At 35.1% G+C, this 16,380-nt stretch overlaps 1 protein-coding gene across 1 annotated transcript; it reads right to left on the bottom strand.

Annotated features, from left to right (window-relative positions):
* Positions 1-4,018: 4,018 nt before the first annotated feature.
* On the bottom strand, positions 4,019-14,114 carry LOC147386176 (Neutral/alkaline non-lysosomal ceramidase). Its single transcript, XM_086423441.1, has 10 exons — positions 13,685-14,114; positions 12,787-13,181; positions 11,779-11,987; positions 10,726-11,088; positions 9,484-9,748; positions 9,113-9,383; positions 8,867-8,992; positions 6,875-6,938; positions 6,298-6,467; positions 4,019-4,813 (listed from the first exon to the last, which is right to left on the bottom strand). Exons 2-10 carry the CDS (start codon positions 13,128-13,130, stop codon positions 4,265-4,267), a joined length of 2,361 nt encoding a protein of 786 aa, XP_086279567.1. The 5' UTR covers positions 13,131-13,181; positions 13,685-14,114; the 3' UTR covers positions 4,019-4,264.
* Between the last annotated feature and the right edge of the window lie 2,266 nt (positions 14,115-16,380).

Here is a 16,380-nt window from a genome sequence, read left to right as displayed (position 1 = left end):
AGGAAGGTCAAAGGAAGTCAAGGAAGGGTCAAGGTGGGTTGACAAAAGGAACACCCCCCCCCCCTCAACTCCCCTCTTCTACTCTCTCTTTCTCTACACTTTTGCACACACCACTATGGTCTAAATCACCCAAGGGCCCCTTCTTCATAAGGGTGCCCTCTATGATTTGAACCTATATCGAAAGCCCCTCACACTTGAGGGCACACATCAAATATTTTTATTTTTACTTTTATTTTCTTTATTCCAAAAAAATCGAATCCGAGGTTACCATATTACGTGGATGGAGTAGGGTGCCTAACACCTTCCCTACTCCATAAATGGACCCCCTTACCTTGAATCAAGGTTGGACCAATCATGCATTATCCAACGAGAGTCATCATATGTCCAAAGTGACATGTTTTTCAAAATACAACTTCGGGTGACCATTCACACCCATTTCCGAAAATGAATGGTGGCGACTCCAAAACACCCCAAAGTGGAGGGATGTTTTCGAAAATATTGAAAATCCCGTGTCCACAGGTAGAAAAATCAAGGTTCTTTTAAGAAAGCATCTATTGCCACATTAATTCTTCTGTAAATTACTAAAGAATTACACATAATTGGTGTGGTGTTAATAAAAGTTGGTGTCAATAGTAATTCTTTTTTTTTTTTTTAAGATGGTGTAGTTAAAAATACTTAATCTTAGAAGTTAACAATTCAAAGATGACAGATTTTTTAGAAAAAATTTAAGAGATTTTAGTTAGATAGATTATAAGGGCATTTTAGTCTAGTCGCTTATACCAAAAATTTAGGTGGAGGGGGTATATGCCATCAGCTTGAAAACATAAGGTGTTTGTATAATAACTCTTGCAAATAAAGGTGGAGATTTGAAAAATGAGGAGAGCCTATGGATTATGCGGATGGACCAGAATTTCTTTTGTCCAACAAATCTCCCAATTGAATGATTCAGATTTCAGACACATCGATAGTCATGCTTTACCGAACACAAATGCTGCAGTGACATTTGATTTACTGCAAATTTTTACATTTCCGAAGTGGAGGTGGGCACATAACCGTAGATGTGTTTAATCGTATGGCAAGGAAACAACATCTATGGCTATGTGTGCACCTCAACGTTAAAATGTAAAAATCGCATTAAATCCAATGTCACCCCAGCACGACTCTTTACTGAAACTTCAAATAAGACCATTACATCTTGATACGACGTCTTGGGTTGAGAAAGTCGTAGAAACCTATTATTTTCAAGGCAAAAATTATAAGAAGTGATTCTGTCTGATTAACAACGCAAATCTTGCGTTGCAACGAGGGGTTTTGAAATCTTCCATATAAAAAAATAGATAATTTAGTAAAGAGAACTGCTATTGCCTCACCAAATTTTATTAACGCCACACCAATTTCATATGTAAATCATCAAAGAATTACACACAATTGATTTGACATTAGTAAAAGTTGGTGTGGCAATAGTAACTCTTTTTAGTAAAACCCCCCTATGATATGGGCAATGTATTAGTGTTGTCCTTATGTGAAATGCAAAATGAGGTCTACCTAGACTTTTGTTGACCTGGTCTAATTATTAATAAATAATTAAAATTCAACAGTAAAAATAATATCTCTTTTTAAGTTCTTAAAATCTACATCCTTGCGTCGTGTGTTGTGCTCTACTACGAGAAACTATCGGATATGGTTGCAGTTTTTAAATGAAATCACCCTTTCAACTGTTAAATAACTTAAATTTATTTTAAATTTTTTCCAATTTCTTATACCAATTTGAAATTGGGTTACGATCCTTGGAATCATGAAAAATGTTTGTATATAAGAACAAGCAATCCTGACTGTTAGATTTCTTGAAATTAATCTCAAATAGAAGCTGACCATCCATGGATGAGAATTCTTAAAAAATATATATATAAACCCATAAGATACGTTTTCATTATATAATAGATGTTTGGTACAAATTATTTTACTTTATAAGTAATATTACCTACCTCAGTTAAATTTAAATTCCAAGTCAAAGTCATTTACACGTTTTGAGTAATATAAGATATAACAACTTGTAAATCAACTAAAACAAAGACAAACCGGCTTTGAAACTATGGTTTGAACTTCGAAGTAGGCAAGTTTATTAAAAACAAGGAGACTAAATGGGTAATCCTGTAATTTTACAGGTGCTACCTCCTTACCTAATTTAAAAATGACTAAAATCATTTTATGCGGACTTTGGCTTTGTTCAAATTAAAAGTAGGCATAGTTTAAGGAAATTTGGACTCATAGTTTGGACATATATTATAAGATTGGTTCAATTCAAACTTTTGATGTAGTCCACACTTGGTTTTAAAGTCTGAATATGAATCTGTAATGATCGAAATAGTTAAATTAGATTTCGTCCAAAGATACTTAACTTCTTTAGGAATCAATAAGTTAGAAGTTGAAGATGTTTGATTTGGAAAGAAAAAAATATCAAGGGCTTTTAGTTCATTTTTTATCAGTTTATAAGAGAAGATCGAGGGGCATGTCGACAGTTTTAAAACACAAAGGTACCTCAAATGTGTGATGGACTAGTTGCACACCACCCACTATTAATTGCACTTCATCACTTAAAAATTTCTTTTTTGCACTCCATTTGGATGATTTGATTGCAGTCGAACTAAAATAAAAATATTGCACTTTTTTTTTTCTTGTTTTTCTTCTTCAACCATATGTTCTTACAAAAATATTACAGAGGAGAAGAAGTCACAAGTGGGTGAATAATACTAAATCTCAATGTTATCAATAATGAAATGCAATTAGTAAGTTATAAATTGAATGTTATTTACTAAGATTGGTGTGCAACTAGTTGGTTCTCTCAAATATTCATCAAAATATAAAAGAGCCATGTGTCATGTAAATATAAAGAAGACCAGTTCTTCAAAGATTTTGTAAATGCATTTTAAATATTTCATCTCTAAAAGGAGAAACATTTTCCTTACTTAGTAAGATTTTAAGCTTTACTAAAGGTCGTTTTGTTCAAATGGATTACCATATCAGCAATCCAATATCACAACCCTTTAAGTTTCTTCAAAAAACTCATATTCAAAAAGTAAAAAAAACTTTCTTTTCAGATTGATCCAAGGTTTTGAAAATGGACCGCACTTCCACATAACTCCCAAACTTAAAAATTGATATTCAACAGTGAAAAATAATGAAGCATCGGATCATGTTTTTAGATACCACAAATGAGCCCAAGGACCCTTAATGAGGTTGAAATCCTAACTAACTTAGTAAGGCTAGTAAGACTCAACTAAAAATGGTTTTTGTAAGAACAATGTTTTAAAAAGGAGACGTAAATTTGTCTTATTTATTCTTTATGACTATAAGATAAAATTACAACTTCTACAATTATTTTTTTCTAAAAAAAATCAATTGTATTATTTTTATTACAAAATAGACTTATACATCAAACCTACAATATTTTTAAATTAAAATAAAATTAAACTATAATTAGCTTTGATCGATTAAAAATTTAAACTATATTTTAAGAACGAGAAAAGGAGAGCTAGATACAAAACACATTCGAAATGTATTGTTGAAATAAAAATGGCATCACAACTGTCATGATCCATGTGCCTTCTAATAAATAGAAATGCAAGCTACATTTTCCAGACAGATCGACTCATGAAAAAAATTGAAACCCTAATAATGAAATAAGAAATCAAATCATAAAAATTTATCATAGGGATTTGTGGCCATCTACAATTTTGATGCAATATGTAGTGAGGAATCCTGACTTGTTAACCTAAATATCATTCAACATAAAATAAAAATCATTTAGCTTCTCACCAACCCAATATGTACCATATATAAAGTGTAATCTAATAGCTTATTTATATTGCAATCAGGGCCAAAGCATTGGGGCGAAAGAGAGGATTTCGTGAGAGTAGGGACCGTATTACAGTGTATTTCTCACTCACCCAACTCTTTCATTTCCATCTAAACGTAACCGAGTTGGATGGTTTTGGGGATTAATTGATAGAATACCAAATACCTAAGAACCATAATCTTTAAAGGAAGAACTTCTACTACACTGTCCAAAAATACTTTGACAACGTTAGATGGTATGGGAGATTTTTTTGGATGTGGACCTACTTAAATGGAGTTGTGGACCAGACAACATGATAAACTTTGAGCAAATTTGGACGTATTGGATGCACGGATTAGCTATCCTAATCAAGTAAAGCACAACTTTATCTGTCTGTCTCACATACATAGTACATTTATTGCGGGCTCACTATATCACGACAAAGGCACTAGATGAACCGGTGAAATGGTGGATTGACCCAAGCAAGTTCTTTGATGCACCAAAATGCCTTAACCTGTACACACCTGGAACAACTGAATCCGGGATTCTCCATTCTATTGTTGCGTGACTACGGGGACTGAGCTTCCAGGGTCTCGACCACTTGAATCGTAGGCAGAAATCATCGTCATCGTAAGCTGGGACCCATGTATCCTTTCCCTTGAGAATTTCCACCAATGAAAATGTGCCCTCGGTCATTAGGTCATTCCTTGGACAAGCTGACCAAAATGTAACATTCACTATGTCTCCCCTCTTGAAGGTGGAGTTCTGCGGGACATCAGTGCTGACATCCCCGAATTTGACCCCCAGAGGAGTCGCATCAACAACAACTGGTGTAAGTAAGCTGATCTGCTTGTCCAAAAGATCTGGGGGCTGTGGGCCAGGCTCGACATTCCCACCACTAAGGAGGGCCTTTGCCAATTTCTTGAACTCTTGAATGTAGGCGCTGAGAGTGTGTGGGCCAAACAATGTTGAGGCACCCTGAAAATTACAAAACCAGTGAAAAATTAATTAAAAAATGTAGAGATTTAGCTGAACAAATATTCACTCATCTTCCCCTTTCTTCTCTTTTTTTATATTTATTTCATCTCTTTTTTCTATACATACGTTCGGGTATCTAAGTCCATTTATGATTTTATGGTGGTGTGTATATGCATCAAGAGTCATGCTATAGCACCTTCATGCTCAAGCTTTTAAGTACAGAACCAAAAATAAAATTGAAGGGTTAAAGAGACCAAGGCTGTCTTTGGATTTAGAGAAATGGAGAGGAGAAGAAAAGAGAAGAGAAAATAACTGAGTTTATCACCATTTCTCTTGTTTGGATTGTTAAGCGGGGAGAGAAGAGGAGAGAAAAAAAAGGTGAGTTTTCTTTCTCTCCAAAAGTGGAGAGAAGACCAGAGAAATGGAAAGAAACCCTTTAAAAATATTTTATAATTCCAACTCTGCCCCCTTGATCTCTTTTAAGATATTTTAAAATTCCAAAGTTTTCTCAATTTCTCTCCTATCAATCCAAACATGTTGGAGAGAAATTGAGTTTCTCTTCTCTTCTCTTTCCTTCTCTTCTCTTAATGAGTTTTTCTTCTCTCTTCTCTCAATCCAAACATAGTATGAGAACTATATAAATGTAAAATATGTATTTCCTAATTTGCACCACCTTGATTTAGTATTGAATTTTTCAAGTTGGTTTTGAATAATTTAGGCCAGATATAATTGGCTGCAGCAGACACAATCAAACACATACCAACATTTGATAATGTCTAGTTGGCTGCCCATGCATAAAAAATTTGGACAAATCTTCCCATCTGATCAAGTTCTAATAATTGACTAATAAATACTCAATATTGATAAATGGATGTGAAAAAGGTTCAAACTGATTGAATAAATGATCAATAAATCAATAGGTGGTAGGCTGGAAATGAATCAGAAAAAGAAAGTGTGAGGGGAAAGGGGTGGATAAATATGGTACAATTTCCAAGTAATGACCCTTCCAAGAGAAGATACACCGATTGAAGGTTACAGATTGATGAATCAGAAGAGAGCATGTGTTGTAAGGCTTTACTCGGGTTTTTTGTCTGTTGATAACCATTTTGATTTCTCATTCAAGAGACCAAAAACAATGGTGATGCTTGCAGAAGTTTTTTTCTACAAGGCAGTGCAATCTTTGGTCTTATTTATTTTGATTAAGGTGTACTGACCTCATAGGATGAGTTTGGATCATTTATAATGGTTTGACAATATTTTATGCCGGTTGTCAACCTAACACAATCCTCCTTCATTTGCGCTTGGCACCGGCAATGCAAAGCTAATGCACATACAGATGTGTTCCAGTTACAATGGGCTTGTACCAAGCCTCAGTCCTAAATTCCTTTTTTGCACTAGTTATTGATGAGTTAACTGCTCGACCAAGACAGAGTGGACTTGCAAAGTAAAGCATAAGATGATTAGGGCGACAACGGTGTACTGACCTCGTATCTCTGTATCTCGTACTCCTCAAATGTGGTCACATACTGCGAATAAGTATTCGTCAACCCCGCAATAACAACATGGGTGTTGCTGCCAAACTCTCCACGACCTCCACCTATGAGCACTGTCTTCACGGCATCACGGAGACGCCTACCAGCCATTGTTGTGAATTCTGTGTAGGACAGCATCAAAATAGTATTTTAAAAAAAAATTAAAAACCCAGAAAATCAGTACTAAAAAAGGTAAATATTTTACAAATGAAAAAAAAAAAAATCAAATACTTGGTTATGGACAAATGTAACACTCCCATTGCAAATTTCCTTAGAAGTAGTACTGACATATAAGTTAATAACCACAGCACATGTGAAAAGAATCTATCACCATAGATTGGTTGAATCCAGCATTTCAAGGAAAACATGCCTTCAGCTACATGCTTCAAAAACAATCTATGGTGACAGATGTTTCCCACTTCATACTAGTCTTGCTCAAAGTATCATAAAACCGATGCCACATAACATCAGTGCTGTTAAGCAACAGTAATATCTAAGAAACAATTGTACGAAGAAAGTGAGCTACTACCTCCAGGTACACTCAGAATGACCAGTTGTCCTATCCGCAAAATCTGAATTGGAAGTATTGAAGGCTGCAAAAAAATCATGACCAGAGATTGACATATTCACATGTCAAATTATCCATATGTAGCAATGAATAAAATGCCTGCATAACTGTATGAAGTGCACCTTCTAGTGAGAATTGCAATACGCATAAATGAGGACATCTACGTCCCCATCAGGTGAGAATTGGAATATGCATAAATGAGGACATCTAAGTTCCCATCAGGTAATTAGTTCTACCAACAGCAAATTATACATCTGGGCACACTCGACATATTATTCACCTCACCTTCTACACCAAAATCTAACCAAATTATCATAAGCAACCAATCCATGCAATGCTTTTTTTAAATGTGTGGTAAGCCATACCATCCTTTTGTACTATAAAATCGCCATTTTATATGGTATTGTCCAATTTATTGGGGAGGAGGAGGGCATTTTGGGGAAAAGCAAGTTTGCGCAGGTTCCATGGAAGCAGTAGTTATGGTATGGTAGAAATAGACATTCAGAAATAAAATAATGAGTCCGACTAACCTTACTAAGTTAGTCAGGATTTCACCCTTACTAAGGGTCCTTGGGCTTACATTGTGACATCCAAAAACATGATATGATGCTTCAGGGTTGTAGAGGACAAAATTCTATGAACTTCGAAAAAATAAATTTAAAAAATGACATTATTTTTCACCGTTGAATTTAGTTTTAAATTTTGGAGTTACATGGAAGGTTGGTAGCCGTCCATTTTCAAAACCTTGGATCAAGCCCAAAAGAAATTGTTTTTTGAAAAAATAATTGGATCTGAGTTTTTCAATGAAATCTAGAGGGCTGTGGTGTTAGATTGCTACTGTGGTAATCCATTTGAGTAAAAAAAACCCTTAAAATCTTACAAAGTTAGTAAGGAAAATGTTTCTCTAAAATAATAATACTAATTATTATTATTATTATTATTATTATTATTATTGGAATTAAAAAAAAAAATAGGGCTCAAAGAATCCTCCTTAGTCCCTGTTTTTAGTATTAGTTCTTTTCAATGCACAAACGAAGCATTCAAGAAATGCACAAACGAAGCATTCAAGAACTCGAACATGTGACATGAATAGACGATACAGGGGAAGTAAGAACATACAAAATACATTTATGAGAGTTCCATGTATGATCCTCACTAAAGACTATGGAGACTAGAGTTCCAACATCAACATGAGTAGATGAGATGTATCATGCTGATTAACTGCATTGAAAATATAGACTCATGATATTAAACCAATATAGAGTTGAAATCCAAGAAAGTATTGTCCACCCAAATGCAATACATAACATCCAAGTTAACAAGTATTGATATGTACTAGACAATAATTCTGAAAAAAAATATATATTTATGTTCACAAAATAAATGAAAAAAATATAATACATATCAAGAAACAATGAGTTTAGCATGCATAGGATGCTTAAGATAGATAACTGGAAAGGCTAAGCAAGATATATACAAAATTAAAGCATTACATGAAAACTTAGGGGTAGGCTCTAATGGAAAGTCAATTGGGATGGGTTGATCATGTGCCACTAAGAAAAATAACACCAATTACAAGGAACATGCAAGGTGAAAGATGTAAAAGAATGAGAGGAAAACCATAAAGGAAATGAATTGAGGTAGTGAGAGGAAATACTAAGAAACTTTTTTTTTTCCTTTTTCTTTGCAAATTACAGATACAAAGACGCTTGAATTAACGAAACACATGACTTTAAAATAGAATTGAATGAAGGAACAAGATTCATTCAGCTGACCAATCACTCATATATGATGATGATTAAAAATTAAATATCAGAATAATTTTATTTAGTACAAATTAATATGACTTGGGGAACTACAAATAAAGCAACCATTCCGGAAACAGACTGCATGATGTACAGTTGTTCTGTAAGCACTTATGCGAGACGTAAATAAAATAACATTGCAACTCACCGCCCAATCATATGGTTCCTTCATTTCACCCACATCAACTAAAATAGGCTTTGGATGCTGACAATTGGTTTGCTCCTCATTTGGTGTTTTCAGAAAGCCTCTCACCAATCGCCAGAAGTTATTACCCTGAAACAGTATCAGAGGAAAGAATTGAGTTGACTGCTGAACACAAAAATTTCACTACTCAAAGCATAAAAAAAGTGAGAACTTGTATTAGTTTATCAAATTTCACAGAATCCTAATTACCTCAGTGTCACCTTGTTTGAAATCAAAAGCCCCAGGCCCGTCAGTGGTTCCTGCAGCCAAAGAAAACCCCAGGGCAGCAGGACATGTTTTGACCATCTCACTGCCTCCTCCCTGTTTAGGAAGATTGACCTCAATCTTGGAGAAGTCTAAGTAAGTGTGACGGTACCCAACCTTCCCTTTCAACTGCTCAGTTGCTTTATTGAAAAGTTCAACGGCTTTTTTAAATTGCCTATCTCCTATGATACGAGTACTCTCGAATTCATCTGGATAACTGCCACATGAACAAGAGAATTATCTTAAAAATTATATAGATATCAGATGTGTGAAATTTAGACTTAGAGGAAATCTAAGCAAGCAGAGGAATAAACTACCCTGGGCCCCGACCATAGCACAATTCATTCTTTCCGTTGCAGGTACTTTGATTAAAATCACAAGGTAGCCCAGTGTCTATACAGAAAGCACCTAGCACATTTGGGCTTACATCACCACAATTTGATTGACAAAATGCGGATACAAATTTAGGCTTGTCAGCCTGCTTAATATCACTTCGGACACGTCTTACAACACTAAGAAGCCTTGTTGCAGGTCTTCCACCTGAAGTCTGGAAGGACGCAGCAAGCTCTGTTAATTCGTCACCTGCAAGAATTAGAACTTGTAAATATCAAATAGAAAAAAGGAATATTATCCATTTTTGGTTGATGTAACATTATTCATCCTTCTTGCTATACTATATAGGCATATACATGACAAAACCATGAAACAATGTGGACTGTCCAAATGATGGGGGAGCACTTGGAAGGAACATTCAATTCTAATATTTGTAAAATGCCCTTTTTTGTTGTTGCCAGATCATTACAAATAGGGCATAAAATGGGTCAAATTGTATCCAAAATCCAAGTGATCTGAATCCAAATTTAATGGGTTCGGACCCTTGGAGTAGACCCAAATAAAAAATGGGTCGAATATGGGTCGATGTCCCTTGACCCGAGTTGGCTCTGGGTCAGATATGGATCCATCCCCATATCCACCTAGGTCCGAATGATATATTGCTTTGAAAATCATATTTTTATATTTTTCAAAATATCTTTGTTTTTACTGCTTTAATATAATATGAATTCTTATAAAAAAAAAAAAGAATTATAATAATAAAATAGAATGGTATAACAATTAGAAAAGAAATATAGCAAAAAAATGTTGAACTGGCCAAAATTATCTGACCTGAATCAAGTAATTCGCTTGGGTCAGATCCGGATATGGGTCTAGTGGAAGTAAAAATGGTTCAAATATAGTTTTAGCTTATAGAATCCAAATAAAAATTCGGATCTGGATATGGATATACTTGCATTCAGCCTGAACCCGACCCATATTAAACCCTAATTACAAATCACCATCTTTTGTTTGTTCAGTTTTCAACAGTATACACTAACACTTATGCAAGGAGGGACATATATAGTATTGTACTAATGGCCAAGGAACTATTATGTACTGGCAAACAAATAAGTCTAGCCTGGAAACATATAGGATCAAGTGGGTAACCTCCGCTTCAAATCTAACTAAATGTATTGTTGTAGGAATGTAAGAAATATAGTGCAAGGGAAAGTTCATTAACTTACGGTTTTTATGTAGATTAGGAATTACATTCGAGACTCTTCTGGGGATCCCATGCAGTCCAGTCCCAGATTTACTAGAATACAGGCTTTCAACATCTTCCAGAAAACCTTTCCGTTCGGACCAGTCTTCCATGAATCGTGCAGCAGCTCCTTTATTGTCACCACTTATCAATGAGTTTGTACGACTCATAGAAGTTCCATGAGTTGCGAACCAGTTGAAGCTACCAACAGGGCCCCATTCATTATCTACAAACTTCAGAAGGGTCATTTCTTTATCAACATCATACTTATATTTACTCCGTTCGGCTGCAGGATTGTTGAGGTAAGCACTAGGGCTGCGGTTTACACCAGCATCTAGGATCTCACCTGTAAATAGAAAGGCCACATCCCTGATGGATATTGTTAAACTGATAAAGTGGAAAGTAACCGGAAAGTAACATTCTCAGAAGTTTCGTGAGCACATGTCCATAACATGACACGTGCAGACGCCTCAAACCCTCTAGTTACAAGGTGAAATTCTACCAGGTAGACCCCATTTGAGAGCCTCATTTAACAACTTTAGTCGTTCATTGACAAAACCTATAAATCAATAGCTTGAGCAGTATACCACTATAAAGTTTTGAAACAACCTTAATCTGTGTACATAACAAGCACCCAATATGCCTTTATACATCTAATAGTAAGCATGCAATACATACAAACATCCATCACTAGCAGAATATGCACAGAGAAGATCTTTGCAATGGAAAGCATTCATTCATGTAAATTGGAAGTCTGAAAAAAGGGAAACTCCTAAGTAATAGCAAGAGAACTATGTGACCCTCAAAAGATTAAAATTCAGTGCTAGTTTCAGTTTGAAGATTTACTTTGCTCCTCAGAAAATGGATCCACAAATCAGATCAAGACTAACTAAAAATATCTCTCTTAATAAAAATGTATCTCATTTATAGGACAGCTCTATAGGACAGCTGATTTCAACTATGACTGAAACAAAGACGTTACAAGGCTACAATATGGCAAATGAAGGCATGGAAGATTTCAACTACTCTACGTCACCTTTATTCACAAAAATTGATCCTGGCCGAAGATTTTCATGAGCCTGTATAATGCTTTTCTCGATGCCATCAACAAGAACATCAAATGACTGACGCACAAATCCAAGAGATGTTATGATATAAATAATATATTGAAGATAACCCCCAGGCCCAGCATGGGTGTGAATGCCACTAATAGCCACATTCTGTTCATTATACAGGTTCCCGTACCTGTCAAAGAAATGCACAATAGAAGATCAGCCACACAGCTAGAACCAGACCCATATGCATAGAACATGATTGTAAATATAAAGAGTACTTTACAACTTTTAAAAAAAAATCAATATTTTCTATAAGGAAAAAAATGCATACATACATGGGATCTTTTTTGCCAGCCAACGAAAAAACTAATGATATAGCCAACGTGTTTTGAAAGTATGGGTTAGAAGTTTCGGAATGGGCTGAATTTTGGTGAGGAATTGTCCTCACAAAAATCAGCCCATTCTGAAACTTCTAACCCTAATTTACAAGTTGAAGAACCATGGTCAGTCCATTTTTTGTAGACCACTAGTTTCTTAATGGGCGGCTGATTTTTTGTGAGGCTGATCTCCTCACCAAAAATCAGTCTATTCTGAAACTTCTAACCCATATTTTCAAAACACGTTGGCTGGCAATCCCGACTAATCCAGTTGACAACCCTTTGTTTTATATGGGTTAGAGGTTTTGGAATGGGCTGATTTTTTGTGAAGATGATATCTGTGGTAAGGAGATCGTCCTCACAAGAAAAAATCAGGCCATTCTAAAACTTTTAACCCATCAAAAGTTGTTTACAAGTTAACAGTAAAAATTGACAGTCGACGATTCTTCAAATTGTAAACAACTTTTGATGGGGTTAGAAGTTTCAGAATGAGCTGATTTTTTACGAGGATGATCTCCTCACCATAGAGATCATCTTCGCAATTTATAAATTTATAGAGAACCATAGAAGATCAGAAGTCAGAGAGGGAAAACATAATAAGATTGTAACTACCTTGCCTTCAGCCTCTCAATCACTTTGATAGTAACAAGTTGAGAGGCCATGCAAGCATCAAGATTTACAAAAACTACCCGATTCCCCTGAGGCTCCGCCACAATAAACGTACGGGCCCGTAACCTGAAGTGAACTCCGGAAGCAATCTGTTCCAAATTAGTATATCCCATCATATTGACATCTGCTGCAGGACCCGTTATGTCATAGCTTCCAAGTCCAATCAAGTAAGTTGAAGCAGAAAGTGTTTCTCTGCTATTCTGTAAACAGAGCAACAGCAAAAACCAAAACCATATACTTGCACACGGCCTCCGAACGTGGCCATAGAAATAAGAAAATAACTCCATCACAATCCGTTAACGAGATGCAATACTTTTCATATGATCCTTTCCATTACCCTTCAAATGAAAATCAAAGAAGAGTCAGATATAAGCTGCTTTGAGATTGGTTCCAAGTTAAAATTACAAGTAATGCTAGTGTTTCCTAACTAACATCATCCATACAATTCCTAACCAACATTATTTAAAGTCTACCATCAAAAATAAATTATCTAACAAACTGGAAAACTAAAAACGATTTGTGTTTAATAAATTCATATCTTTTGAAAGTCGAAACCCTTCATTGTGTAATCTGTTCTAAAGGACACTAATATCTCTAGGAGGCCATCTCAATCGAACAAAGCCACCATAACAAATCCCAAATTCTCCAAAACCAGGCTAATCTGATTCCATATTTCGTCTTTTTTTCTCTTGCTAGCATGAAAATATAGGCACAAACTCAAAACAGCATCAAAATGTCCAATAACAATCATTTCAAACATTAATACCAAGAAGAACGAATGATCTCCAAACCCTAAGTAGGAAATCACAAATAATGAATTTGAAGAAGATCAGCATAATACCTTACAAGTGAGATTTCTAAAATCTATGTTGAAATTTCAAATGGCGGTTGATACCAAATCGACTGAACTTCAAAATTTTCAGTTTCTTAATATAGATATCAGCAGGAGACTTTAAAAGAGTAGGTGAAACCAAGAAACCCTAAATAGTTTTCTTCAATGGCGTCAGCCCAAAGAAAGCGATAGAGCACAAAAATATAATAATTAGAAATTAAGAGTCGTCTTCGTAGGATCGACGCATTTTGCTCGGCTTAAGTTAAGAACGAGAGATTCATAACACGTAAGTAGAGTTTCCAGTGTTCGCATTTAACTCAATAAGTTGCAGCGTTGCTTAGATCTCTGCAAGACTGCAAATGCCCCTGTTTTAAAGACATATTTACAGAAGTTGAAGTTAACCGAACGCTATGAAAGTGTAAATCGTGGAGTATACGGTATGCTTCCCAACTGTGGACAATTACTTAGGAGGGCCACCACTGAAATTGATGATACAACTTTGATTCCTAATTTAGTCGGGAGTCCAATTCGGTTGGGTCGGTTCGGATCATGATTTTTAAACTCATCCGAGACCGAGACGTATCATCCGAGTTAACTCGGTATTAGAGCTGAATGAGACCAACTCACAAAGTCATTTTTTTATTGAGTTTTACTACTCACGTGCAATTTTTTGATTTATCTAACTCGTCTAAGACGACTCGGTATCTAAGTTGAACGAGACGAGTCGAGATACCGAGTTTAAAAACCATGGTTCGGATCGAGACTGATTTGAATAGGGTAAGTGAATCATGTTCAAGTCCATTAGGTAATGTGGGTACAAATATAGGTCCTACTTGAAACCCTTAATAGAGTTGATTGCTTTATCTTTGCTTCATATATATATACACACGATTGCACTCTAATGATCAAATGTGTATAAATTTCATTTTTGAATGACTAAGGATCATGATTTTAGAACTCGTTTTGACGTCTCGTCTTATTCATGAATCAGACCAAGTCATCTCGGGTGAATTTTCCGGTTGAGATGTTTCATTCAATAATAAGAAAAATGAATGTGAGTTTTAAATCTTGTCTGATACGTTGACTTATCCATCTGTCTTATTGTTGGGAGATATCAAGACAACTCAAGCGATACGTCTTGGTCTCGGATGAGTTTTGAAATCATGCTAAGGACTTTAGAAAAAAATTGTGCACCTCTGTAATTTTACTATCCAAATTCAAAATTCTCGATTTTATGAAAAAATGCTCACGTGTTCAACATTTTACCAAGATCAATCTTCCAATGCCATAATGATGTGGTTGTCTGTCAAGATGCATGTTTTGAGTAGATTAACCATCTCAATAGATCAATCAGTCTATGTCTATGTGATACTTAAACTATTTATTAACTAGTATATATGTTAATTTATCAAAATTTCCACTCTTTTTTTCAAAGTTGGTAGAATTTCACTTTCCAATACATTCACGTGGCATCAAATCATGGTTTTAGAGGTCACAAGACGACGTAGTTTGGAAATTTTTCTTATTAATGTATTAAGGAAAGTGTTTTTCTTATAAACTTTAAAGTCCAACTAGCCTTACCAACTTAGTAAGATTTCGACTCTTAATAAGGGTCATTGAGCTCACCTTGTGGCAATCAAAAACATCATCCAATGCCATAGGGTTTTGCAGGACAAAATTCTATGAAATTTTGAAAAATAAAATTTAAAAAAATATATTATTTTAAACAGTTAAATTTTAATTTTAAATTTTAGAATTTTAAGGCAGTTTGTAACTGTACATTTTCAAAACCTTGGATCAAGGTTAAAAGAAATTATTATTGTTTTTTGTTTTGGATATAAGTTTTTCAGTGAAATCTAGAGGGGTGCAGTGTTGAATTGCCAATGTGGTAATTCATTTGAGCTCAAGGACCTTTCGTACTTAAGAGTTAAAATCTTTCTAAGTAAGGAAAATATTTTTCTTAAAAACTTTGGATTTTGTTAGCGTAATAAATACACTTCCGGAATAAGCACACGAGGGTATTTTGTAAAAAAAATATTTTTTGTAAGGGTATTTTTATACAAAACACAATCTCCCAAGTGTATTTATATATTATCCTTTAATGTGCGCCAAAAAAGGGCACACGTTAACAAGACCCATAAGCTTTATTATAAATTCATTACTTCCAGAAAGTGGTAGGTTTTTGACACCAGACACCATTAATTGGTGCTTGTTAATTGTGTGTCTACTACACCCCCTTAGACCTGCGAAGGGAGTATTTGAGTACGATCCCGAAGTTGAACATTGAGGGAATATATATAGGTATCATCGCTGTAAATTCACGTGAAGAAAAAGCATTCTTCGGTACTGGTGCCTTTCAACCTCACCCATACCTTCCATTCATCGATGTTTCAGGTAAGCTTGAATTGCTTTCCTTGTATGTCTTGATTTAATTAGTTAGTTAGTTAGTTAATTAAGGATAATTATTATTTGAGTTATATGCAATCATGTAATAGGGAGGTGATATCGTGTGGGGACAATCTATCACAAGAATGTCATTTATGTGTGATGTGCATCCTCAAGGGTGCATCCTCACATACCTGTTGTGTGTGATGTGCGGACGGTACACTAAGACTAGTCCATGGATAAAACAATTGTCTATGGAATGGGCAAAGTCCAAATACAAGCTCGGACGGCTGTCTACTTGGATACCTGGTCATAAAAAA

This window comes from Akebia trifoliata, chromosome 14 (genome assembly GCF_017979445.1).
Source record: "Akebia trifoliata isolate Shusen 1 chromosome 14, ASM1797944v1, whole genome shotgun sequence".
NCBI classification, from domain to species: Eukaryota; Viridiplantae; Streptophyta; class Magnoliopsida; order Ranunculales; family Lardizabalaceae; genus Akebia; species Akebia trifoliata.
Note: the sequence above shows the minus strand (reverse complement) of the source record. Positions and strands in the feature narration are given on the sequence as shown.

What these genes read in the sequence shown, in the direction of transcription:
- LOC147386176 (XM_086423441.1), bottom strand. Translation starts at nt 13,130, where the DNA reads ATGGAGTTATTTTCTTATTTCTATGGCCACGTTCGGAGGCCGTGTGCA. An exon ending in TCCTAATCTACATAAAAACC is followed by an intron (nt 9,749 to 10,725) that starts GTAAGTTAATGA and finishes TAATTCTTGCAG; the next exon opens with GTGACGAATTAACAGAGCTT. An exon ending in ACGAGATACAGAGATACGAG is followed by an intron (nt 4,814 to 6,297) that starts GTCAGTACACCG and finishes TGTAATTTTCAG; the next exon opens with GGTGCCTCAACATTGTTTGG.